The sequence below is a fragment of the Bos indicus genome, chromosome 4 (genome assembly GCF_029378745.1).
Source record: "Bos indicus isolate NIAB-ARS_2022 breed Sahiwal x Tharparkar chromosome 4, NIAB-ARS_B.indTharparkar_mat_pri_1.0, whole genome shotgun sequence".
Classification (NCBI taxonomy): domain Eukaryota; kingdom Metazoa; phylum Chordata; class Mammalia; order Artiodactyla; family Bovidae; genus Bos; species Bos indicus.
In genome coordinates, this window is record NC_091763.1 from 64167094 (window position 1) to 64194487 (window position 27394).

General features: G+C 41.7%; 1 protein-coding gene across 1 annotated transcript in view; it reads right to left on the minus strand.

Moving 5' to 3' along the window:
* FKBP9 (FKBP prolyl isomerase 9) overlaps positions 1-27394 on the minus strand; it is a 43447-nt gene that overhangs the window by 12311 nt on the left and 3742 nt on the right. The window contains exons 2-6 of the mRNA XM_019958791.2: positions 16753-16898; positions 16008-16197; positions 15573-15718; positions 10552-10741; positions 6305-6450 (exon numbers count right to left, since the gene is read on the minus strand). Coding sequence (XP_019814350.1) covers positions 6305-6450; positions 10552-10741; positions 15573-15718; positions 16008-16197; positions 16753-16898 — 818 coding nt within the window. The remainder of the gene's footprint in view (positions 1-6304; positions 6451-10551; positions 10742-15572; positions 15719-16007; positions 16198-16752; positions 16899-27394) is intronic.

Below are 27394 nucleotides of genomic sequence, written 5' to 3' on the forward strand. Positions count from 1 at the left end.
CAACCTACAGATGAGGAAACCGAGGCACAGGTTTAGACACCTGCCCGAAGTTACCAAGGTGTAATTAGAGAAGCTTGTGCGTCCACAGCAGAACACAGGTGCCTGATATTCACTAGTGATGGGGAGTTGCTAACGTGAGCAGTAACAAGATACAGGATCTTTTCCATAGGAACCAGGTACTGCAAACTGCCATAGGAAGGTGCTCAGAAACCAGAGTCAAGGGCTGCTCTCTGCAGGAAACAGGACATGCTAACAGGGGTGAGTGGCTGTGGAGCCATCTCAGTGGTTTCTCAATCTTGGTTATCCCTTACAATCGACTGGGAATGAACCTTGAAAACATTATGCTCTGACACAGAAAGACAAATATTGTATGTTTTCAATTATGTGAGACACTTGGAATAGGCAAACTCGTGGAGACAGAAAGTAGAATGACGGTTCACGTGGGCTGGAGGGAGAGAGGGTAATGGAGAGTTTGGGATGATGGAAAAGTTCTGGGTATGTTGATGGTTATACCACATTGTGAATAAATTCAATGGCACAGAACTGTAAACTTTAAAAAGTGTTTAAATGGTAAATATGTACATTTTACCACAATAAAAATTAATTCACCACATTCACAGAATAAAAGAAAAAATCATGATGACCTGAAAAAAAAATCACCTGGGTGCCCTCTAAGATTCAGATTTAGCTTATCTAGTGCAGTGGTCTGTCTCGGTCTTGGGTGCTATCAGGATGTCCTGCAGAACTGGGTGAAAATACAAAGGGCCAGGGCTTTTCCCAGGCAGCCCCTTTGGTTCTGTAATCTTTTAGCTCTCAGGTGATTCTCTTCTGTGACAGCACCAGCATTTGAGAACAGCTGAACTAGAGTGCCGCCAGGCATAGTATGTTCAGTTTTGTTTCCCAGGGCTTTTGTGTTGCTTTGTTTTGCCCCTCTAAGGGGCAGCCAAGTTTAAGGAACACTGTGCTAAATGGTCTGTAAGTGAGCAGCGGATGCTATTTAGGAAGCCCTTGAATCGTGGTGCTGGAGAAGACTCTTGAGAGTCCCTTGGACATCAAGGAGATCAAACCAGTCCATCCTAAAGGAAATCAACCCTGAATATTCATTGGAAGGGCTGATGCTGAAGCTCCAGTACTTTGACGACCTGATGCAGAGAGTCAACCAGGGAACAGAACCTGATGCTGGGAAAGATTGAAGGCAAAAGGAGAAGAGGGCAGCAGAGGATGAAATGGTTAGATAGCATCACTGACTCAAGAGACATGAATTTGAGCAAACTCCAAGAGATACTGAAGGACAGGGAAGCCTGGCATGCTGCAGTTCATGGGGTCGCAAAGAGTTGGACACGACTGAGCGACTGAACATCTCCATGAAGAGGACCAGGCTGCAGGCCATGGTTGGTATAGGAGATTGGTGAGAAAGAAAGCTGCATCTTGAGCAGTTCCATTAACTTCTCTGAAGAAAGTATGTGGATGAAGCCCAGAAAGGGACAAGGACCTGATGGCACTGGGCCAATGCAAATTTAACCTCCCTGTGCCAACTGTATGACTGAACTACATTCAAGATGGCTGTTCTCTTGCTCTCTCTACTGCCCCTGCTTGACCAATTCCTGCTTCACTCACATCACTGTCCAATTATCTTAATCACAGTGCTTAATCAGTAACTGCCTACATGTGTGGCCTGTGCCAGATGCTAGTTTCCCTAGTAACTGATGATGAGCCAACCTGATGACAGTTCCCCCTATAAATGGTGGCCCATTCTCCCCAGTGTAGGGGAGCAAAATTTACCACCCCAAAACATCTCTTTGACATGTGCATTATTTCAAGTTGAGAGCAAGACCCAAAAGACTCAAACAAAAACCCTCTTTTATCTCCTACTTAACTGCCTAAAGAATGTAGATAGAGGACCTGTTCAGGGGTAGGGGAGGTGGGGAGCTATACCATAGATTACTACAGTATGAATTAGGTGTGTAGACAGGGAGGAAACTAGCAGTCTGTTAGTTAAAATTTCTCTCAGGTCCCAGTGTCTGTGTGGCCTAACAAATATCTGTATACCTAACATTTGCTTTACCTTCTCCAAGTCAATCACCTTCCTCCCTTTTGAAGTCTGAAAACACTACACCCAACATCCTCTTCTGTCTTAAGCTAACGGTGATGTTAAGGCGAGGGCTTCAAACATTTTGGTGAGTTACTCAGTTTCCTTAGATTCCTCCCATATATACATGTCCTTAAACTTTGATTTTCTCCTGTTATTCTGTCTCATATCAATTTAATTCCTAGACCAGCCAGAAGAACCTAGAAGCATAGAGGAAATGATTTTCCTCCCCATTACCAGCAAACTTGAAATCTAGCTTTTCATCATGGCACCAGCCTCCTCTTTGAATAAACCCATAACCAATGCAGAAAAGTAGTCGTCAATTTTCTCCACTAGATAAGCTTCCTCAAGAAGAGACACAGATGACAAAAAAATAAAGCCGACTGGCACTTTGGACCAGAAGGAAGCTCGGTGACTCCTTGGAAGCATGGGTTTCCTCTGAGAGCTCTGGGACTTCCGGTTGGAGTCCTCAGTTCTCCATATATGGGTATCAACAAGTCACAGCCTAATGGAAAGGCATTCTTCCCCTCCACTTGTGACACAGGCAGTAAGAGCCCTGGGTCCAATTCAGCTCCATACTAATTAGCTATTGTGGACTCAACCTCTTTGGGGCTCATGTTCTTAACTGAGAACTGTTTTGAAGTTTGAACGAGCTTATATATGAGAAGTCTTTGAGAGTATGGGTCAAACATTAGCTTCTCTTTCAACTTTTGAAAAAGAGTGCTTAAAAGAAAATGTGCTCAAGAGAGGGGGGAGATATATGTATACTAATAGCTGATTCATGCTGTTGTACAGCAGAAACTAACATTATAAAACAACTATCCTCCAATTTAAAAAAAAGGTAATGTGGAAGTTGGGGGGCAGAAAACCATTGAGGAAGTGATGCTTCCACAACCCTGCAGTAGAATTTATTCTCCACTTCACGGTCGGGAACATATCCAGGTGCTCTAAAGTTAGGGCTGAACCCCATGGAACAAAGCAGACAGTAAAAAGGCCCAGAGCCTTTACAGAAGGACTGTCCCCTCCCCTCCATCAACCCTGTAAGAGAACATAACTGCAACAAAATGAAATTCTGATCAATTGGAGAACCCAAGAAGAGCCCAGCATTTCTTCCTTCTGCAAATATTCCCGATCCTGTGGTATTTGGTAAGGAAGCTACAGATTTCCTCTGGGTCCTGACACCCTTCTAAGGTCAGTCCCTCCATGATTAAAGTTAGGTCCTGTGCAAATCCTGAAGAAGGCTAAAGGTACTTGTTAACCAACAGGTCAGAGACAGATCCTGTGCAAGAGCACCTGGGTGTTACTTGCCAGGGTGCCCCTCCCTCCATGGCAACACATGATTCAGGGTGAAGCAGCCTTGTGCCCAGAAAATGTATGAGACTTCAAATGCTTCCCAGAACTTTATATAATTCTTTGCAAACTATCTCATACTTGAGAGAAAGCCAAAAGTAGAAAAATAATTTAACCAAATGTTTTCCATCAGCAATATTCTTCTTAGGGAAGGGAAGAATTAGTTCTAAGGGCATAACAAAACAGGGTACTCTGAAAGTATTTGTTTATTCCTGTATGTATTTGTCTAGAAGTAGATATTTGCATAGGGCTTCCCTGGTGGCTCAGCAGTAAAGAATCTACCTGCAGTGCAGGAGGTGTAGGAGCTGCGGGTTCAATCCCTAGGTTGGAAAGATCCCAGAGGAGGGCATGGCAACCCACTCAAGTATTCTTGCCTGAAGAGTCCCACAAACAGAGAAGCCTGGATGGCTTCAGTCCACAGGGTTGCACAGATTTGAACACGACTGAAGTGACTTAGTACAGCACAGACATTTACATAATACAAAAAAAAAAGACCATCAAGACACTAGACAAACAGGACAGGAAGTGAGGCCTGCTGAATGATCTTAAGATCGTAAGCTGTGACTTCTTGTGGCTTTATAACAGAAATTTAAGTCAGAGAAAAAAATACAACCAACCTGGGGCTTCTTAGACCTTTCAAACAAATCCTACTGGGAAAATTCTGAAATCCATATGATAGATGCAGTAGTAGAAGTCAGAAGAGGGTTAACGAAATGAATGTGTACAGCCAGCCAGGCCAGCCAGCAAAAAGAACACAAAAGCAAAACAATACTGCATCAACTATTCCTAAGTTAGCAAAGTTCCTGATATATTAGAAAAAAAGAAAGGAAATATGGTTTGGAATAGATATGCATATTTGCACAAATATGGTTTATGCAACCATTAAAATTCTATGCAACCTGTTGGCATAAAACACTGTTCACAACAAATTAGGTAAAGAGAAATTACAAAGTAATATGTGTAGATGATCACAATTTTTGTCAGTATTTATTAGTGTAAATGGATATGTATTTCCTTTTATCAATACAGATTCACATATACTCAAGATACAGAAGTATACAACCACTTTATAGTTGTATTAGTTTCCTAATGCTGCTGTAACAAATTACCACAAACTTGGTGGCTTAAAACAACAGAAATGTATTCTTATAACTCAGGGGTCAAAGTCTAAAGTTATTGGCAGGGATGCGTTTCTTTTGGAGGTTTCAGAGGAGAATCTGTTTTCTCATCTTTCAAGCTTCTCAAGGTCACCCTTCTTCCTCGGCTTGTGGCCCCTTCCTCCAGTTTCTCAGTCAGCAGCCTAGCATTTTCTCCTCTCTCTGGTCTCTTATAAAGATCCTGCTGCTGCTGCTGCTGCTAAGTCGCTTCAGTCATATCTAACTCTGTGCGACCCCATAGACGGCAGCCCACCAGGCTCCCCCGTCTCTGGGATTCTCCAGGCAAGAACACTGGAGTGGGTTGCCATTTCCTTCTCCAATGCAGGAAAGTGAAAAGTGAAAGTGAAGTTGCTCAGTCGTGTCCGACTTTTAGCGACTCCATGGACTGCAGCCTACCAGGCTCCTCTGTACATGGGATTTTCCAGGCAAGAGTACTGGAGTGGGGTGCCATTGCCTTCTCCATACAAAGATCCTAAGAAGTACATTAAGGCCATCTGGATGATCCAGGATAACCTCCTTATCTCAAGACCCTCACCTTAATTATATCTGCAAAGTCTCTTTTGCCATGTAAAATAGCATATTCACATGTTCTGCAGATTAGAACATGGACATCTTTGTGGCCAGTATTCCATCTACCATATTAATAATGCTTATTCCTGGCTGGTGAGATTATGGGAAATTTTTATTGTTGATGAGCTCTGTTTTCTTTTTCTAAAGTCAACATATATGATGTGATTTTTTAAAAAAGTTTGCTCTTTGGGTGACAAATATTCTAAAACTGGATTAATATGATAACTGTACATCTCAATACATTTACTAAAAGTCATTGAGTTGTATACCTAAAATAGGTGAATTTTATGGCATATTTCAATAAAGTTGTTAAAAACAAAAACCAAAATACAATGCACAGTATAGCAAATACAGACAACAATATTATAATCATCAAACTTGCTCATTATCAATTATCCCAACCCCCTCAAAAAAATGGTAATTATGTACCATGACAGAAGGGCTTCCCAGATGGCTCAGTGGTAAAGAATCTCCCTGCTAATACAGGAGACTCAGGTTTGATCCCTGTGTCAGGTTCAATCCCTAGGTCAGGAACATCCCCTGGAGTAGGAAATGGGAACCCATTCCAGTATTCTTGCCTGGGAAATCCCATGGCCAGAGGAACCTGGCAGGGTATACAGTCCATGGGGTCGCAAAGAGTCGGACACAACTGAGCGACTGAACACACACCATGATAGAGGTGCTAATTATCACTACAATGGCAATCACATTACAATATATAAACATATCAAAATAGCATGTACACTTTAAATGCACACAATGTTATATGTCAAATATACTTCAACAAAAGAAGCGGGAGTTGGCATTTACTTTCAAATAGCTCAACAAAGAGAAAATAGTTTTACACATACAGAAAAAATAAATACATAGCAAGATGTTAACAACTGGTGAATCTAAGTGGAGTTCATTGCACAGTTCTTTCAACTCTGATGTAGTTTTAAATTTTTCAAAAGGAAGACGGGCAGGGGTAACAGGGAGAAACGGCAGAGCACCTCTAGAAACTAGAGTTATATTTGAGCATTCAAGTCTGAGGCTAGACTTTCGCTTCTATGCTTTGGCTCTCAAGAGGCCCTATTCCAAGCATTGTGGAAGCAGCAATTAGTGCTCTCAGTTTATCCTAGAAGCACCCAGAGCTCACCTCTTCCTTCCTCACCATACCCCAGGTGAGGGGGGACCACGATCCTCCGCTTCTCTCCGATGCAGACGCCAAGTAAACCTTCATCAATCCCAGGAATCACGTAGCCCTGCCCAATGTACGTGTCAAAAGTGCGGTTCCTCGAGTAGCTGGGAAAGAGGAAAAGAGCTTGGTCACAAGGGACGCCGCAGCTGCTGTGGAACAGGTTCCATGAAGCAGCCAGAGCGCGGAGGCCTCCAGACCAGAGATGCGGTGCACCCTAGAGCCGGAGGACGAGCCAGGAAACATGCTTCCCTGAAATGGCGAACAAGGGTCCACACACGGCGTGGGAGCTGCTTCCAGCAGAAATGCTCACATAAAGAAGCCCTCCAGCACTTGGCTTTAGTCAGGTTATGAACTGGATGCAGGTTACAAGAAGCAACCATGCAGGAATGTAGCTAATGGAAACGACTGTACTCTTGGGGACCATGTTTAGTCAATGAAAAAAGCATCAAGGGGTCCTTAACAGAAACTAAGAATTTATCTGTGAGCTCCTGTAAACAGTTTTATTTAGAAGTTTTAAAGTCTTCTATTACTCTAATATAAAGTTTCAAAGGAAAGCCAAAAAAGGGAAAAAATTTAAAAAGAAATTAAGAATTTCTCTAAAGAGGAGAACACCTGTTTACGTGAGACATGAATATTTGGACTGCCAGAAAAGTAGTATATGTACTGAGAGCAGTTTAACTCTCCAGTCTCCACCAGGGCCTGGATGAACCCTCCCTGCTGTAATTGCTGCTCATCAAGCCACCTCCGGGTGAGTACCTGCCTTTCTCAATGTCTCTGGCAGGAGACCCAAGCATTCCGCTCAGTGGAGAGATCCAACCTCTCTGGTTCTGATTACACTATGAGTTTGGAGAGAATTGGGATAAATTTCCCAAAGCCTGGTGATTCCAGAATAAAATAATAAAACTTCAAACGTCAGGTCTGCTACCAAACTGAACTGCAATGATCTGCGCCCATTACCCACCCTTACATGGCGCAGATGTGACAAAAAGCTTGTCCTGAAAGAGCCAGTTCACTATCAGTGTCTCTTCAAACACAGCCCAAGGATGATGGCCTCAGAGAGAATGGCCAGCAATGGGGGCAGGGAGATGAAAAGGCAGAGCTATGAGGCGCTCTTCCTTCTCAGCACCCCTCAGGGACCACAGAGCCACAGAGCATGAAGAAATGACAGTATCAAGTGACTCTCCTCAGCCAGGAAGCAGATTATTTACATAATTATCTGCATTTCATTGTATATGAATGGAAGACCTATTAAATCATCACACTAGTTCCCTGTGAAGAGGGGAACTAGGAGATTGATGGTCAAGGACAGGGGGAAAATTCTTCCTTGTTTATCCTTTTATACTTCTAGAATTTTAAATCATGTCAATGTATCACTTAATAGGAAAAAAAAATGTTTAAAGAGAAAAAGAAAAAAAAAATAAAGAGAAAAAGAATATTCTCTATCATACAAATTAAAAAGTTACCATAGCTAAAGGTGTGATAGTGGCCCAGGAATAATAGCTAGATCACTGGAAAGGGATAAAAATTCTAGACCAAGACTCGAAGTGTATGTAAGAATTTAGTACATAATAAATGTCAGATTTTGGATGAGTGAGGAAAAGACAAGTTATTCAATAGTGCTGGAAAAACTAGCTAACCATCTGGGAAAAAAACATTTAGATCCTTATGGTCATACTGAACACCACAATAAATTCCAGATGGATTACAGATTTAAACATGAAAGAGTTTACAAGCATGGAGAGAGTCTGTGGAAGGTTTTTAATATTTGCCTCAAGTGGTGAAAATGGAAGGGGTTGATGTGAAATTATTACATTTTACTAAATATCTTTGCATTGTTTCACTTATACAATAAGAACATAATAGTTTCTCAAATAAAAATTCTAATAGAGAATATTTTAAAGGATAAAAAAAAACAATGAGAAAGGCATGAGGAAAATACAGGTAGATATTTATATACCCTAGGCGAGGGGAGAACTTTTAGCAAGTTATCCAAAACAGAATATATATGTGTAAGAATTTACATAAGAATAAAGGAAGCCATAAAGTAGATGTGGAATGCATTTAACAACATAAAAGGTTATATTTAAAACAGAACAAAAATCACAATAACCAAAATTAAAATGCAAATAAATAAGCAATATGCCTTCAACAATATGCAACCATAAGAGTTAATATCTTTAATGTATCAAAATCCAAATTAATAAGAAAAGGACAAATGCCAATATCCTCAATATAAAAACAGGCAAAAGACACAACCAGGTAAATCACAAAAGAAAACATCCAAATAGTCAATAAACATTTTAAAGAATTTCAACCTTAATAGCAATCAAATAAATTCCGATTAAAATTATAAAATTCTATTTTTCTCCTATAAATTAGCAAAAATAATTTATAAATGATACCTAATGTTGCTGAGTTTGCAGGGAATGGGGTACTCTTAGTGATGTAAAACCTTCCTTAAGGATAGCTTAGTAGTTATATCAAAAGCTGTAAAAATACACATAACTTTAGATCTAGAGATTCTTCTAGACATTTATCCTAAGGAAACAATTATATTATTTAAGATTTTACTACAAAAGTAAGTACTGCAGCTCTACTTAGAACGTCAAAAGGTAGAAAATAATGAGGACTGATTACTAAATTAAAGCAAATCTTTATAATGGAATATTACTTAGCTCTTAAGATGAGTTAGATCCCAGTATACTAAAATGGAAATCTGTTTGAAACCTAAGAAAACTGTGGTTCCATTAATAAGGGAAGAAATCTGGTATCTACTTGGAAAATGGCCTTTCAACTAGAAATATAATTCCAGGGAATAAAAGACAGAACCAAGCTCATATGTGACTCAATCACACACATGTGCACAAACACACATACAGACACACTGAGTTTTTTTGATAGAAAAAGAATAAAAACAACTCCATGTCATCAGTGGGGAATGGTTAAATAAATATGGTATGGTCACCCAATTCACTACACAGACAAAAAAATGAGTTCTCTCAATGCATTAATATGGAAAAAGTCCCAAAGTGAAAAAAAGCAAGGGGCAGAATAGTGCATATAGTACATAGCATTATGTTCCGTATGGATATATAATACATAATGTTATATATGTGTGCATATAGTATTCTATATGCTATATTCTATAAAGGGAGAAGGTATTAATAATATAACAGTTGTATTTGATTATATCTGCATTAGAAAAAAATCCACACGCTTGAAGAATAAGAAAAGAAACTTATTAATAAAAGTGGTTAACTCTAAGTGGCTTGTGGAGAGGGGGATGTAAGGTTGGCAGGGGTGATTAATACAACATATCTTAATGCATATTTTGTTTTAATTTTGAACAATGTAACTATTGCCTTTTTCCAAAAAATCAAATGAAAAATTTAAAAGAAGGGATCCTAGGAGCAGGAAATGACTTATGCAAATAAAAGTATACCATATAAAAATTCTTCTGTAATGTTTCCAGATGACTAATTAAACAGGAAGCCTCTTACCTCAGAGAGACAAGAAGACTGCTGTCACTACATGTTTGCTCTATAGGAAGCTAAAGGAATGTCTCCCAAACAACACAAACCAAATGCCTGTTGCCTGATCAAGACTGCAAGCTAAGCATGATAAACAATACAAAACTGAGTAATGACAGGCTCAGTAATTAGCCTCCTAATTAGTATCAGGATGGGAGGAGCATAATGCAGTCAAACAGTTCCTGCAGCAGATAAGTCATCAAAGTTTGCAAAGCGCTTCCACCCACCTTCTCTCTTTAATCTAACCATCTCTTTGAGAGCTAACAACAGGCAAAAAACTGATGCTCAGAGAGGTTAAATGCCTCAGTGCACCACATACAGGGCCTGGAATCCAGGTCTCCTGATACTAGGTCTGTTCTCTTTCCATCCTACGGCCTGGACTTCACTTCCAGTCACTTCCCGTCTCAGACTCAAGAGCTGGGTTTGTACTTGGATCATTGAGCACGGTCTACAGGGGTGGTGGGAGTTAGCATGAGCCCTCCTGCTTTCCTACAGAGCCCAGGAAGACTGTTCTAACAGCCTCTGAAGGAATTCAGTATCAAATAATACAAACCTATATGGAAGATGAAAATACTAACTCCAGATCAGCACTGACAAGCATACAGATCATGGTCCCACCAGCTGTAAACTGCAGTTAATAGATGTTCTGGTCAGTGAAGGACCCTGTTTGCTCACCTGGAATCAAAGAATGTGCCGTCCAGGAGCGTGCCGTTGTAATGATACCTGAGAAAGTCCCCGCTTTGACTTCGCCGCTCACAGTTTTCAGGCACTACTTTATTCTCAATGGAAATGCCATCCTTAGGGTTATGGAGGTCCAATAACGCAACATCAAACACCAGAGATGCCTGACCAGGAATGTCTTTCCCTAGAGTGGAATGAAGTAAGATGATGAAATCAGGACACAAGATTTAGGAAGTACTGTAACTACAATTCAACACCCACAGCATTGGTGTTACACATTCCTTGAAGTTTTCAAGCCAAGGAAATAAATGTTCTTTCATGTCTTGGGTGGTTCCCCATGGAACCTTCTGTCTCACTATGGTGTCCAATCGTGGGCTGACAGGTATAATTTGAAGCCTGGCTTCCTCAGAAACAGGAGCAAACCAATATTAATGACATGGAGACCACTGTGACCACATTTTCTATGCTTGTGCTTGCAAATCAAGGCCTTGTGTGGGAGGTTATGCACCCACATGCAAACCCAAATACATACCTCTGTGGGCTTCTATTTGTGTACAGATGCAAATCGCAGACATTCCAAAGCTCGGACATGGTTCTGGAGAACACAACCTAGACTTGTTCTTTGGAATTCGTAGTCAATTTTCAAAAAATTTATTTTATTGAAGTATAGTTGCTTTATAATGTGTTAATTTTTGCTGTATAGAAAAGTGATTCAGTCATATATATTTTTTTTCATATTCTTTTCCATTATGGTTTACTGCAGGACACTGATTGTAGTTCCCTGTTCTATACAGTAGAAGCATGTTGCCCCTTCATTCCATACACAATAGCTTCCATCTGCTAATTCCAAACTCCCCATCCATTCCTTTCCCACCGCCCTCCCCCTTGGCAACCACAAGTCTGTTCTCTGTCTGGGAACTCGCAGCTAATTTTTTAAAGAGGCAAAAATTCACTCCTTTAAATGCATCCAAAAAACATATAAACAAAACTAAAGTTAGCTAAGAGGGGGGAAAAATGCCACCCACAATCCAAAATAGAAATAGTCCTCAAATCATGTCTATCTCATTTCAGGGTGGTACTGCTTCTCTTGGATATTCCTGGCAGTGAGGATTTATTGAATATGTGCAATGGGATAATCCACATGAAGAGAGTACTGGGCACTAACTCTTCTTGCAGAGGTCAACATCCACCAATACCTGACTCTAAACCCAGGACTCTGGGATAAAAGGAAGTTAGTGACCTGACAAACACCTCTGTCAACACTCTTACTTGCCATTTGTTATGCCGTAAAAGGAGAAGGCCTGGGCAAGCGAACCACTGGGCATCCCGAGCCTGTGCTCCTTCAGCTGTCTCTGTTGCAGAACCATTCCCCCATCTCCTTTCCTTCAGAGGAATGGTGAAGTCTGCTGAAAGTGGGCTGCCAAGCTGGCCTCTGGAATGCCAGGTGTGATCAATGCCTCAATTGCAGGTGTGGGTATGGGAGGGTGTGTGTACAATGTTAATCTTTTGTACTTTTCTCTATCTTTTAATTTAATAGAAAATAGAACACCTTAAAGTTTCACTTAACCCTGAAAGTGAAGTGAAAATGTTTGTCGTTCAGTCTTGTTCGACTCTTTGTGACCCCATGGACTGTAGCCCGTCAGGCTCCTCTGTCCATGGAATTTTCCAGGCAAGAATACTGGAGTGGGTTGCCATTTCCTTCTCCAGGGGATTTTCCTACCCAGGGATCAAACCCACATTGCAGGCAGATTCTTTACTGTCTGAGCCACCAGGAAAGCTCTAGTGTTTAAATTTTTCTAGCATTATTAGGTACTACCTGAATGTTTGCTTTTTTATAACAACTTTCAGTTCAGTTCAGTGGCTCAGTCATGTCCAACTCTTTGCAACCCCATGGACTGCAGCAGCCCAGGTCTCCCTGTCCATCATCAGCTCCCGGAGTTTACTCAAACTCAGGTCCATTGAATTGATGATGCCATCCAACCATCTCATCTTCTATCATCCCCTTCTCCTCCAGCCTTCAGTCTTTTCCAGCATCAGGGTCTTTTCCAACAAGTCAGTTCTTCAAATCAGGTGGCCAAAGTACTGGAGTTTCAGCTTCAGTATCACTCCTTCCAATGAATATTCAGGACTGATTTCCTTTAGGATGGACTGGTTGGATCTCCACTCCCTGGTTGCTGTCCAAGGGACTCTCAAGAGTCTTCTCCAACACCACAGTTCAAAAGCATCAATTCGTTGGTGCTCAGCTTTCTTTATAGTCCAACTCTCACATCCATACATGACTACTGGAAAAACCATAACTTTGACTAGATGGACCTTTGTTGGTAAAGTAAGGTCTCTGCTTTTTAATATGCTGTCTAGGTCAGAAACAATTGAAGCGACTTAGCAGCAGCAGCAGGAGAAGGCAATGGCAACCCACTCCAGTACTCTTGCCTGGAAAATCCCATGGACGGAGGAACCTGGTAGGCTGCAGTCCATGGGGTCGCGAAGAGTCGGACATGACTGAGTGACTTCACTTTCACTTTTCACTTTATGCATTGGAGGAGGAAATGGCAACCCACTCCAGTGTTCTAGCCTGGAGAATACTAGGGACGGCGGGGCCTGGTGGGCTGCCATCTATGGGGTCGCACAGAGTCGGACACAACTGAAGTGATTTAGCGGCAACAGCAGCAGCAGCTAGGTTGATCATAACTTTTCTTCCAAGGAGCAAGTGTCTTTTAATTTCATGGCTGGAGTCACCATCTGCAGTGATTTTAGAGCCCAAAAAATAAAGTTGGTCACTGTTTCCATTGTTTCCCCATCTAGTTGCCATGAAGTGATGGGACCAGATGCCATGATCTTCGTTTTCTGAATGTTAAATTTTAAGCCAACTTTTTCACTCTCCTCTTTCACTTTCATCAAGAGGCTCTTTAATTATTCTTCACTTTCTGCCATAAGGGTGGTGTCATCTGCTTATCTGAGGTTATTGATATTTCTCCTGGCAATCCTGATTCCAACTTGTGCTTCATCCATTCCAACATTTCTCATGATGTACTCTCCATATAAGTTAAGTAAGCAGGGTGACAATATACAGTCTTGACATACTCCTTTCCCAATTTGGAACAAGTCTGTTGTTTCATGTCCAATTCTAACTGTTGCTTCCTGACCTGCATACAGATTTCTCAAGGGGAAGGTCAGGTGGTCTGGTATTCCCATCTCCTTCAGAATTTTCCAGTTTGTTGTGATCCACATAGTCAAAGGCTTTGGCATAGTCAATAAAGCAGAAATAAATGTTTTTCTGGAACTCTCTTGCTTTTTTGATGATCCAGTGAATGTTGGCAATTTGATCTCTGTTGCCTCTGCGTTTTCTAAATCCAGCTTGAACATGGGAAGTTAATGGTTCATGTACTGTTGAAGCCTGACTTGGAGAGTTTTGAGCATTACTTTGCTAGCATGAGAGATAAGTACAATTGTGCGGTAGTTTGAGCATTCTTTGGCATTGCCTTTCTTTGGGATTGGAATGAAAACTGACCTTTACAACTTTATTGAGATTTAATTCCCATACAATTCACCTACTTAAATTTATGCCTGGATAGCTGAGCAGAATGTCAAAGTATAAAGCATTTAAAAATAACTATTTTAAATAAACTATTCTAAATATTTAAATTAGCAATTATTTGTTTAAAATAAATGAATAACAGTCCTCACATCAGGCTAGGCATCTCTTTTTATCTGGTTCATTGTATGCATGTGGATGAAGACAAAAGGATTTGAGAGTCAAAGGGAATGAACTTCTACTAGCCAAGGATGATAAAATTTGAGTATCAATAAGATAATAACATATCTTGAGGAGGGGAGAATTAAGATATATTTACAGTAGCTGTTTTCAAGCTGCTTTGTCCTTCTTTTAGAAGGTTTTTAAAGAAACTTCCTGCAGATCCTAAGTACCAAAAGTGGAAGTCAACAGGAGAGAAGGCTCCCCTCTCCTGCTCTGTATACAGACCTAGAGCCAGGAAACATAGCTTGGAAAACATTATATTAGGGGGTTATTAGAAGTTGGGTACCACTATCAGTAAACTTCTTAAATAGCATCACATTTTCGTTTCTTTCTTTTTTTTTTTTCTTGGCCACACTGCTCGGAGGCTTGTGGAATCTTAGTTCCCTGATGAGGGATGGAACCTATGCCTCCTACAGTGGAGGCTTGAAGCCCTAACCATTGGAATGCCTCCAGGAATGCCTCATTTCTATTCTTAACTACATATATCAGTTTGTTTAAATGCCTGAAGGTCTCATTGTTGTGTCAGCTTGTCAGTGTGATTAAATGTGCCTGAAATTCAAACATGAGTAAGAAATTCTATCAGCTAGTAAATAGTTTACCACTTGCCTCCATAGTGAAACTACAAACTGGACACGAATTCAAATTAATGTATCCTCTAAAATTATATCAGTACTTTGCACTTATTCACATGGAGCTAATGCCACAGGTAAAACCCATTAAGGAGGTACAAATCAGTGGGAAAAAACGACAATTTTGGCAACATAAGCTGAATTTCTACCTTGATGGCTACAACCTTTAGACTATCTAATTCAAATCTCATTTCACAGAAGGGAAAACATAGGTTGGAGAGGTTGGTGCCAAGGTTACAGCTTCTGAGGCAATGGTAGACGGCTTACTTAAGAACAAAAATGACCGTGAATAGATGGAGATTTCTGCATCTTAACCATCAGTCAGCAGATGACCTAGACTAGCACTGTCCACCAGAACTTCCTGCAGTGATTGGAGTGCCTGTCCAGTACAGTAGCTCTCAGCAACAAGTAGCTTTTAAGTACCTGAACTGTGGCAGTGTGACCAAGGTACAGAATTTAAATTTTTATTTAACTTAATTTAAATGTAAATAGCTAAATATAGCTGGTGACTACCCTATTGGACACTGCAAGTCTAGACCACAAGTTCTGGTGGGTTTCACACAGTAAGTTAAACCAACCACTGCAAAAGAAATAGACAGATGAGAGTAGCTTGAAGAATGGGAAGGACTTACCATCTCCATCTTCTCCATAGGCCAGAAAAGGAGGAATGGTGATGATGCGTTTTTCTCCCACACACATCCCCAACAGCCCTTTATCCATTCCAGGGATCAGCCAGCCAATTCCCACATAGGTGTCATATGTTTTCATGCGATTGTGACTGAAAACCAATGAGAAAAGGGAGACGTTCCATACCACGAGGGCACCTCTAACTCATCCTTCAAAAGATTTTTGTTAAAATTTGAGCTGATTTTTGGTCGGCTCAAACTCAGCTGACCAATGGATTCATACCCATCCCTGGAGAAAAGGCAGGTATACACCTTTGTTCCCAATCACAGAGCAGCTGGGAACGAGTCCCTTTCCTGGTTTTTCCAAGGCCATAAAAAGTGGATGCGACAGAAGGAATTAAGGGGCATTTCAATGGTACTAGTACAAATGGCAGGGCTTACCTCGAATCAAACAGTGTCCCGTCCAGGAATGTCCCGTTGTAGTGGTATCTTACAAAATCAGATACCTGGATGGTCCGAGGGCAACTGGGAGGCTTGAAGTAAGTGTGAATCTGAACCTGATCTTCCGAATTCCAAATATCCATCAGAAGTACATCAAAATGAAGCACTGAATCTGGGGGGATCACACCAGCTAGAAAATAAAGAGAGCTCACACTGAGAAGCTGCCACCTTTCAAAGAAACACCAAGGATGCTGTCAAGGTGAATGGAAGTCAGAAGGGCTCAAGAGGTCACATACAATTCCAAAATGAGTGATGTTCCCTCCAAATGAAAAAAAAAAAAAAAAAAACAATTTTTTTTGGCCACACCCTGCAGCTTGTAGGATCTCAGTCCCCCAACCAGGGATTTAACCCGGACCACAGTAGTCAAAGTCCATTATTCCAACCACTAGGCCAGCAGAGAACTCCCTCCCAGTGAAACTTAAAGAAAAAACAAAAATTTCCTCTCAACAAGAATAACATTCAGTATACCTGTGTTAATAACACTTCTTTCATATCTAGAATAAATAAACTGCAGATGAAATTTCAGCCGTGTGTGAGTGTTTACTGCTTCTCATTTTCCGCTACCTGAAGCTTCCAAAGACTCTCTATTCTGCCTGACTGAAGAGCCAGCAAATGTTCTGGTTGTGCCAGCAAATGTTCTGGTTGTTTCAGCAAATGTTTTCACAAGTACAGAAGAAACACTTACAAACACCGTCACTTCCATAAGCCAGCTTTGGAGGGATCTTCACAAACCGTCTCTCATTTACACACATCCCAACCAGAGCTTGATCCATCCCTGCTATCAGCTGTCCTTTTCCCACGAACACGTTGAAAGTGGAGTCTCTGTCGTAGCTGGAGACCCAAACGGAAAGGAGAGAGAAGAGTATAAATAAGCCAACCTTAGTGAAGCCAACCTGTAAAAAAGTACCCATGGACACAGTGAGGTCCCTGACAAGCAACAAACCTACAGATCTATTACTGATGCAGGCAATGTCTTCACTGGACAGTACTTGCAGGGTTGGGATTTTAAAATTACCTTGAATATTGCCAGCAAATCTAGTCAGTTAAGCATCGGCATAACTCTCTCTAGAAAAAAAGAGAGTAGGAAACGGCAACCCACTCCAGTATTCTTGCCTGAAAAATTACATGGATGGAGGAGCCTGATGAACTACAATCCAGGGGGGTCACAAAAGAGTTGGACATGACTTAGTGACTGAACTTGCACACACACAATGTATATCATTTTTACTGCTGTGTAAAGCAAATAAAGATCGTTCTCAAAATGTTATGGCTTAAATAATATATGTGTCAAGTTTGTGGCACAATAGCTTACCAATTCTTCCATTAAAAAAAGAATCACTTACTGCATTTCTATGCGATTGGTACCTAAGAGCAACATCACAGATACTAATGTGCAAATTAATACTAACTTTTTCAAATTTATTTTTTATTGAAGCAGAGTTGAATTACAATGCTGTGTTAATTTAATTAACAAAGTGATTAGCAAAGTGACTTAGTTATCCACACATGTGTGCATGCTCAGTCGCTCAGTCATGTCCGACTCTTTGCAACCCCATGGACTGGACCCTGTCAGGCTCCTGGAATTTTGCCTATGGAATTTTCCAGGCAAGAATACTGGAGCAGGTTGCCATTTCCTACTCCAGAGGATCTTCCCAACGGAGGGATCGAATCCACGTCTTCTGTGTCTCCTACACTGGCAGGGAGATTCTTTACCACTGAGCTACCTGGCAAGCCCATATATCTGTTATGTGGATATATATTCTTTTTCATATTTCTTTTCCATTATGGTTTATCACAGGATACTGAATCTAGTTCCCTGTACTACACAGTAGGACCTTGTTGTTTATCCATCCTATATATACACAGTTTACATCTGTTAATTCCAAACTCCCACTCCTATCCTGTCCCACCCCCTTCCCCTTAGCAACTACCAGTCTATTTTCTAGGTCCCTGATTTTGTTTCTGTTACTAATTTTCCTTTATTTTCTTTTAAGTCACTAAATTAAACAAAGATGCAGTGTAGTGTAGCATGAAGGGCACTTGAACGCTCTCAATCTCAGTTTCTTCCACTGCAAAATGTGAGTGACAATAACAGCCATCAGAAGATCCGTATAAGAATGTGAAAAGGGCTCTGAAAACCTCAGGATTATGCCAGTATTACTATACATAATTATTCCAGGTAATTGAAAGTCTGAAGTAATCTTTAAATCACTAATAAATGTGTTTTAAAGGCCAACCGGTGATGACCTGAAGTAGGAAAATAAATAATGGAATCATGGCTACAATCCAAGTTCTCATCCTCTTCAATGCCAAACTTAGCAGCAACAAGGGGGTGCCAATTAGGAGACTTTACTAGGGGCTTTGGGGAATATAAAAAATTCCAAGGCATGAATTTTGCTTATAGGGAGGTCTGGCGTGCTGCAATTCATAGGGTCGCAAAGAGTAGGACATGACTGAGCGACTGAACTGAACTGAACTGAGCCTTATAAACTGGCAGAAACACCCACAGGGTTTTAGACACTGTGTTTAAGAAAATAACTACAGAGCTTGGTTTATAATAATGAAATGCTGGAAATAACTTAGAAGTCCAAGAGTATGGCACTGGTTGGATAAAAGACAAAGACATATAATAAATTCTCTATGGTCATTTAAAAATAAAAGATTTCTGCTATAATTATGTAATGTATAGCATTACAATACATGACTACAGTTAATAAAATACTGTATAGTGAATATAGTTAATGGTGACTATAGCTAATAATACTGTATTGCATTATTCAAAGCTGCTAAGAAAGTAAAATCCTAAAAGTTATCATAAGAAAAAAATTTTTATAACTATGCATGGTGATGGATGTTAACTACACTTAGTGTGGTTTTTTGCAATACATACGAATATAAAATCATTATGTTGTTTACCTAAAACTAACATAATGCTACATGTTAATTATACATCAATGAAAAATTTTTTAAGATTTTATTCATTGGCACAGAAAGGCATACACGTGAAAAGAGCAGGTTACAGAGCCACATATAAAATAATCCAATTTTGAATTTACATATATAGATGCATATGAAAAATCCACAAGGTGAAACATGAAAATATTATCTATATTAATCTATGAGTACGAGATTTCAAGTGGCTTAATGTGTCTTCTCTTTAATTCTCTCAATTTCAAAATGATCATGGAATACAGTCAGCCCTCTGTATCCTCAATTTTCACTTCATGGATTCAACCAACTGGAAATAGAAAAAAATTTTTTTTCATTTCTGAAAGTTCCAAAAAGCAAACACTTGAATTTGTTGAACACTGGCAACCATTTACATAGCATTTACATTGCATTAGGTATTAGAAGATGGAGAAGGCAATGGCACCCCACTCCAGTACTCTTGCCTGGAAAATCCCATGGACAGAGCAGCCTGATAGGCTGCAGTCCATGGGGTCGCTAAGAGTCAGACACGAGTGAGCGACTTAGCAGCAGCAGCAGCAGGTATTAGAAGTAATCTAGAAATGATTTAAAGTACACAGGAGGACGTGCCTTGGTTACATGCAAATACTACACCATTTTATATAAGGGACTTAAGCACCTGAGGCTTTTGGTATCCAAAGGGGTCCTGGAACCTGACCCCCGCGGATACCGAGGGATAACTGTGCTTGTATAATAAATCTTAAGAGCTGTTGGAATTCACCTCATTAGGACGTGCTGCTCTTCTTTGCAAATTACTTCTACATTTTTCTTATTTTCCCCAATGATCAGCTTGGGAGAGCAGCATGGTCCACCTCACCACCCATCAGAGCAGCTTTGTCAGATCTGTCCCCTCCTTCCCTTTCTCCTCCTAGCTTTATAGTCCATTTTACCACCTTCTTTTCTCCAAGGTCAGTGAACAGAAAGCAAACGTCCAAGTTGTGGCTAACAAGCCAGAGGACAAAAGCGCATGATCAGCTTTGTGACCAAGTGGCTCTACATCTCCACCCTCTATTTCCAGGAGAAATAAACAACCACCCTCGGAATGCCAGCTCTCCAATTTCACTTGGCTGGGATCTTGCCACACCCTGAACCGTCATCAAACTGGAGGGTTTAGGTTAACAATGGACCAGAATTTAGGCTTCAAAAGCTTCCCAGGCACAGAACATGTGCAAACAGCAACAATGCACAAGCTGGAAACTTTATATTTTTCATTCACAGAACCCAAAAGTAATGAGAGTTTTTAACAATAACTACTATTTAGAGAGTATTTATTGTGTGTCTGGCACAGGGGCAACTAAGCTTTTCTATATGTGCTAAGTCGCTTCAGCTATGTGCAACTGTTTGTGACCCCATGGACTGTAACCCACTAGGCTCCTCTGTCCATGGGATTCTCCAGGCAAGAACACTGGAGTGGGTTGCCATTCCCTTCTCCAGGGGATCTTCCCAACCCAGGGATTGAACTGGCATCTCTTATGTCTTCTGCATTGGCAGGGCAATTCTTTATCACTAGTGCCACCTGAGAAGCCCAAGCTTTTCTATACACTACCTCATTTAATCCTCATACAACACTTTAAGTATCAGGAAGTACTGATACTCAGGTCCCCTGAAGTTAAAAAAATTTCTCAAGCTCACAAAATTAGCCAAATGAGAAAAAAAAGTTAGAACCCAGGACTGTCCAAGTTTCACCTTCCAGGCACAGAGCCTCCCTAGATGGTGTATAAAAACTAGTGTGGCCTTATGGCATTAATTTACTCATTTGATAACAGTCAAGAAGATCCCTGGAGAAGGAAATGGCAACCCACTCCAGTATTCTTACTTGGAGAATCCCATGGACAGAGGAGCCTGCCAGGCTACAGTCCATGGGGTCCAAAAAAGTCAGACACGACTTAGCGACTAAACAATAACAGCCTAGCAAGGTGCCCAAAACAAAAAACACCTTTCCAAAAGAAAATATATAACTTACATACGTTAGAAAGTAACAAACAATGCAAGGCCAGTTTTGTCTACTGCTGAAAACTCTGACCATCTGGAAAAATAAATCGTTCTGAGCAAGTCTGTGCTGATTACTCCGACTAACACAAATTCATGTGCAGGGTCCTGCCAGGAGTTGGTCATGACAATTATTTCTGCAACCACTGGAATTAGCACTTATTCAGCCTGTCCCAGTATCTGGCTGTTTTGCAGATGCCCCAGTCAAGGTCCTGCAGAAAACAGATGATATATAAAAAAAAAAAAAAAGAAAACATGATATGCCCAAAGTAGACAGCTCCAGGGCGCTGTGTGCAGGATGCAGAGAAACATTAAGGGCCAGTGCAGTAGCTCTGGGGACAAGTAGGGAGTGCAGTTGTCACACCCAGGCCTGAAGGATCCAGGGACAGACAGGGAGCTCAGAGCACCTGACAGAAGCTAAGCTAGGACCTTTGGTTTAGGAACACAGCCTATGTGATGACTGTACAGGCAGGAAGTCAGAGGAATAAATATCTCCACCTCACCCTCCCTACTCCCTCTGATCTGCTGATGTCCCGTTGGCTGAACCCAACTAGAAGCCAGACTACAAGGGGGTCACTGATATAACCCATATTATGCACACGTGGTCCATACAGGTCAACCTCCCAGAGCAAAAAGAAGTGGAACTGGGGGAACGGGGACCTAGAAAGGCAAATGGAAATTATCCAGAATGGGACTTCCCTGATGGTTAAGACTCCACCTTCCAATGCAGGAGACATGTACTTGATCCCTGATATGGGAACTAAGACCCCACATGCTACAGGATGTGGCCCCCAAAAAAGTTATTTTAAAATGGAAATTATCCAGCACATCCAATACCCCCCTTTCCTCTCCACCAGCTTATTTTTTCTCCCCTGATCATTCACTCCTGTAGACCCTTTGATTGCTGACACTTCTATCTTCCTCTGCCCCCAGTGGGGATTGGGGTGGCTGCAGCACCCTCCAGTGATGCTCTTCAAGATGATTAGCCCAAGGACCACTAAGACAGAAGCCATCACCTAACACCCATCATCTTCAACTCACTCAGCTGCTGCACACAAGCACATATCGTCCTGTGCTTATTCCTCAGGACAGGTAACTAACTACCCCTGTGGCTGCGTTCTTAAAGCTCTCACACTGGAGCTCAATTTCTGAATGTAGGTTTCAATCTGTAGTGAGGATGAACTTTAAAAAGAACACACAGCAAACTGAACACCCTCCTCAGCTTCTCTTTTTTAAAAAGAACTTAGAAAACCAGTGCAGGGACCCTTGTTGTCAAAAGGTGGCAACATTTTGGAATATGGAAAGGGAACGAAAGAGCAGAAACTGATGTAGAAGGGAAGAAACAGAATCTAGGTGTATACAAAAGGGGATATGGCCAAAGGTAGATGCCGTGTGCTGCCCAGAGGTTGCAGAGTGAAAGACGAGCAAGAGGGCAGAAGGAAACTTGAAGTTTGAAAGTCGGAATTCAGAACAGCTACACCTCACTGCAAGCCCCTTCCCAACTCCTGTAGCTTAGCAATCATAATTTTTAGCTTTACGGAAATTATGTAACTGCTTTTAAAACTCAGTATATGTGCATTTATTTTAAAATTAATTTTAAAACTTTTTGCCAAAAATTGACATACACATACACTACCTGTGGTTGAGATTATTCTGATCTCAGATGCAGAAGCAAAGTTAAAATGGCCATTACAAAAGGGAAGAGAATATGGCCCTACGGTTAGCAGAGCTGAAGCCCTGATTAATGATAAAAGGAAAAGACAGCTTGCTCTAAATGCCAATTTTAGATTTAGTTTAGACAAATGACAACTGGATACATTACTCCTCTCACATCTTTACTGAGGTATAATTGACAAAAAGTGTACATATTTAAGTTGTGTACACTGAAATCATTGCCACAATTAAACTAATTAACATATCCATCATCTCACATAGTTACCATTTTCTTTTTTAAAATTTTATTTCTTTGACTGTGCCAGGTCTTAGTTTTGGCATGCAGGATCTAGTTCCCCAACCAGGGATTGAACACAGGCCCCCTGCATCAGGAACTCAAAGTATTATCCACTGTACCACCAGGGAAGTCCCTTCTTTCTCTTTTTGTGGTAAGGACATTTAGTTTTACCTTTTTAGTAAAAGGTATACTTACGTCAAGTATACAATACAGTGTTATTAACTATATTCACATTGCTTCACATTAGACTGAATAAATTTGTCTTGAACATTAAAGAGACTGCCATATTTTGAGAATTCAAAACAGGAGGGAAACAAGTTAATAAAGAGCCAGTCCACTGGGCACAGGAACCACCTGCTGGTATTTCAGAATCTCTCAGATGGGTGGTCACCTGGGATACAAGGACTGTGGTCCTTGCCCAAGCCCTTGGTGAGTAAGACCCATGAAATGCTCAAAAGCAGAAACTCATCTCCTAGCTGGATGCCTAATCCTGGGATGACGCAGGTGAGATTCAACACCCTCCCCAGGCTGAATTCCACCACTGAGCTTGGGCCCAACTCAGAAGTGAGGAGGCCAAATCTGATGTTTCTGCCTCCCACCCCTGCTCCCCACACTTCTTACTCCTAAAGGTGACTCTGGGCTTCCTAGACGCTCCAACAAGAGTATCTCCCTCAAACAACCATCTCTACCAGCAGCTAATGAGCCCTGGCAGAGGAGAAAGGCCAGCTATTAATGATCTACCCAGATGGAAAAATGAGAGGAAGACAAAGAAGATGAGAGAGAAAAGAGGAGCGAGTAGGAACAGAAATAGTGCACCTATTCACACCTCCATGGAGGGTCAGACCTTGACCTGTGAGCAGTTGGCTTTGACAGTCTTTGGTGTATTAAAATATCATTAAAAGAAAAACTTCGCAAAGGAAAGTAAAATCATTATACTGCTATTGTAGATTTTTGTTTTTAAGCAACTGCACAAGTTAAAATGTCAGATCTCTAGAAATAATTCTTATTTCACACAAGTTCTCAGCCCAGTAAAATGTGGTAGTAGTTGGTGGTTTAGTCATTAAGTCACGTCCAACTCTTATGACCCCATGGACTGGGGCCCACCAGGCTCCTCTGTCTAGTCCACAGGATTTCCCCGGCAAGAATACTGGAGTGGGTTGCCATTTGCTTCTCCAGGGGAATTTCCCAGCTCAGCGATGGAACCCATGTCTCTTGTATTGGCAGGCAGATTCTTTACCATTGAGCCACCTGGGAAGCCCTTCAGTAAAATATAGCAAACTTCAGTAATCAATACGAATGTATCACTGCTTGCAATGATGCCCAAATGAAATTAAAAGCAATGCCATTAAGTCTTAAAAAAAACACATTTATTTATTTATCTGGCTGCACCAGGTCTTAGTTGTGGCGCTTGGGATCTTCGATCTTAGTTGTACACAGAATATTTAGTTGCAGCATGTGGGAGCTAGTTCTCTGACCAGGGATCAAACCCAGGTCGAGCAGAGTCTTAGCCACTGGACCACCAGGGAAGTCCTAATGCCACAGAGGACATTAAGTCAGGCTACCAATGACTGCATAAGACTCTAGTTAAGAAGAATGAAAAAGAAGAGCTTTACCTCAAGTTATTAAAACTGCACTGGGCAGCTTCTCTTTCTTTATGTGGCTTTTCCATAGGAAGGTTTCCCATATAGATCCACGCTTTATTTTTTTTTATGATTTTATTTGTTTATTTATTTTTGACCGTGCTGGCTCTTCATTGCTGCCTAGGTTTTTCTCTAGTCGCAGAGAGCGGGGGCGACTCTTCATTGCAGTTTGAGGGTTTCTCATTGCAGTGGTTTCTCTGTTCCAGAGCACGGGCTCTACAGGCTGCGGGTTTCAGGAACTGCGGGACATGGGCTCAGTAGTTGTGCCTCCCAGGCTCTAGAACACAAACTCAGTAGTTGTGGTGCTCGGGCTTAGTTGTTCCGAGGCATGTGAGATCTTCCCAGATTCAGGATCAAACCCGTGTCTCCTGCATTCGCAGGCAGATTCTTTACCACTAGGTCAACCAGAGAAGCCCCAGATCCACACTTTAAATGCTTCCCACCTAAGAGAGGGTGCCCTGACCTGACCAGTCTCCCTGCCACCACTTAGCCCCTTAGATCCACCCTGACACCATCCAAGGTACTGCCCAGCCCTCTGGCTCCTCTCTGAGATCCCATCCTGCCTAAAGAATAAGATAACACTCTTTCACTTAACACCGGACTTTATACACACAGCCAGGGTGAGGGAGTTGAGGGTGAGAACTGGTTCCCAATGGGACCAATGAAATGGGAGAAATCCTGGGAATGTGGAATTGAGACAGATTCCAGTTAGTCAGCATAACTGGACCCAAGAGGCCATGTATGTGGCACAGAAAGCCTGCTGGAGCTCTCTCGGGGAGGAGGGGGCGTGGAATCAGCCTCTCTGCAGTCCATCAGAGAGATACAGAAAGTCACCTCTGCTCACAATTCTGGATCCTCAGGAGGAATGGATGATCCTTCCAATAAATTCCCTCCTTTTCTCCTTATGCCAGCTAGAATGGGTTTCTGGGCCCTCCCCACTCCTTGACTTGAGGGTAGGGATTTTTAATAGATTTTGTTCTTTTAGGGCAGTTTTCCATTTTTGTTTTGCTTTAGAGCAGTTTTGAGTTCACAGAAAAATTGAGTGGAAGATACAGAGATTTCCCATTTACCCCCTGCCTGCACCCAGTGCCACATACACATACATAGCCTCCTCCATTATCAGCAGAGTGTATCACCAGAGTGGTACATTTGTTATAATCGATGACCTGCACTGACATGTCATTATCACTGGAAGTCCATAGCTTTTACTTCAGGGTTCACTCTTGGTGATATATATTCTATGCGTTTGGATAAATGTAAAATAACATGTATCCACCATCAGAAGCAGGGACTTTTGTCTGTTTTCTCTCTCCTACATCTTAGCAACTAGAATAGTAGGTATTCAATAAATATTTGTTGAATAATGAATATATAAAATGAAGCTGACCTCCATTATGAGTTTATGATTCTTTTAGAGCAATGGTTCTCAAAATGTGGTCCTAGACCACACCATCAGCATCATCTAGGGACTTGTTAGACATACAGATTCTCAGGCCCCATCCCGGACCTACCTAATCAGAAACTGTGTATAATAAGCTCTCCAGGTGATTCTGATGCATGTACAGTTTGAACACCACTGGGTCCAAGCATCTACAACTCTATAATACCCAACAGGGCATGTAGTGGGCACACGGTAATACGTATTATTACTTTTTAAAAAATATTTATTTATTTATCTGCACCAGGTCTTAGTTGCAGCACTCGGGATCTTGAATCTGCATTGCAGCATGCACAATCTTTAGTTGTGGCATGTGAACTCTCAGCTGCAGACTGCGGTATCTAGCTCCCCACACAGGGATCGAACCCAGGCCCCCTGCATTGGGAGCATGGAGTCTTAACCACTGGACCACCAGGAAGTTCCTACAGTAACCTTTACTGAATGTATAGACTTTAGGGGCCTGTAGACAGGCCTGAAGGCTGTGACCAGGATGCTGGTTTTGCCTGCTAAAGATAACAGGAACATGTTAAACTTCAGTCCCTTACTACTTGGAATGCTATGGAACTCTTCCAAAGCTGACTCAAGAGTGGTGGACAAGGAGCTCCCAAGGACTGAAGGGTGAGAGCAGGAGCCCTCCCCAGAAACCTGCTGCCGGGAAACTGCCGTCTTCTCCTTCAATCTAGAGCAGTAGCCATAGAGCAAGCTAACAAGCCCGAGGAGGCTCCAAAATAAAATGAAACCATGCCCAAGCCAGCGACCAAGGGCTGATGGGCTGGGCCTCCTGGCAACTGCAAATGCCCATAAGCTGAAAAGACACCAACTGCCCCCAAGTGCCAGGCACAGATGGAGGAAGAATGCTCTGTGGAAAGAAAGGCCCTTTGTGTTTTATGACTCTGGTCAGACTGACAGCCATCATTTTCTTCTGGGCCAAACCTCCAAATTAACAGCCAAAGCCCAAAGCTCCTAGACTTCTCCTTCCCTAAGCTCTTTGTGATGGACAGGGAAGCCTGTCCATCTTCCCTGGTGATGCACCGGGAGGCACAGGGTGATGGACAGGGAAGGTACCGCATCTGCCCTTGGTGACGGACAGGGAAGCCTGTCCATCTTCCCTGGTGATGCACCGGGAGGCACAGGGTGATGGACAGGGAAGGTACCGCATCTGCCCTCGGTGACGGACAGGGAAGCCTGGCGTGCTGCAGTCCATGGGGCTGCAGAGAGTCAGACACGACTGAGCAACTGAACTCAACTGAAGCTCTTTGTGAAGGAATAGCAAAGGAATGCTCTAATATACTTCATAAATTCCCAAAGGAATGGAGGCTCTAGAAGGAAACACAATAATCAG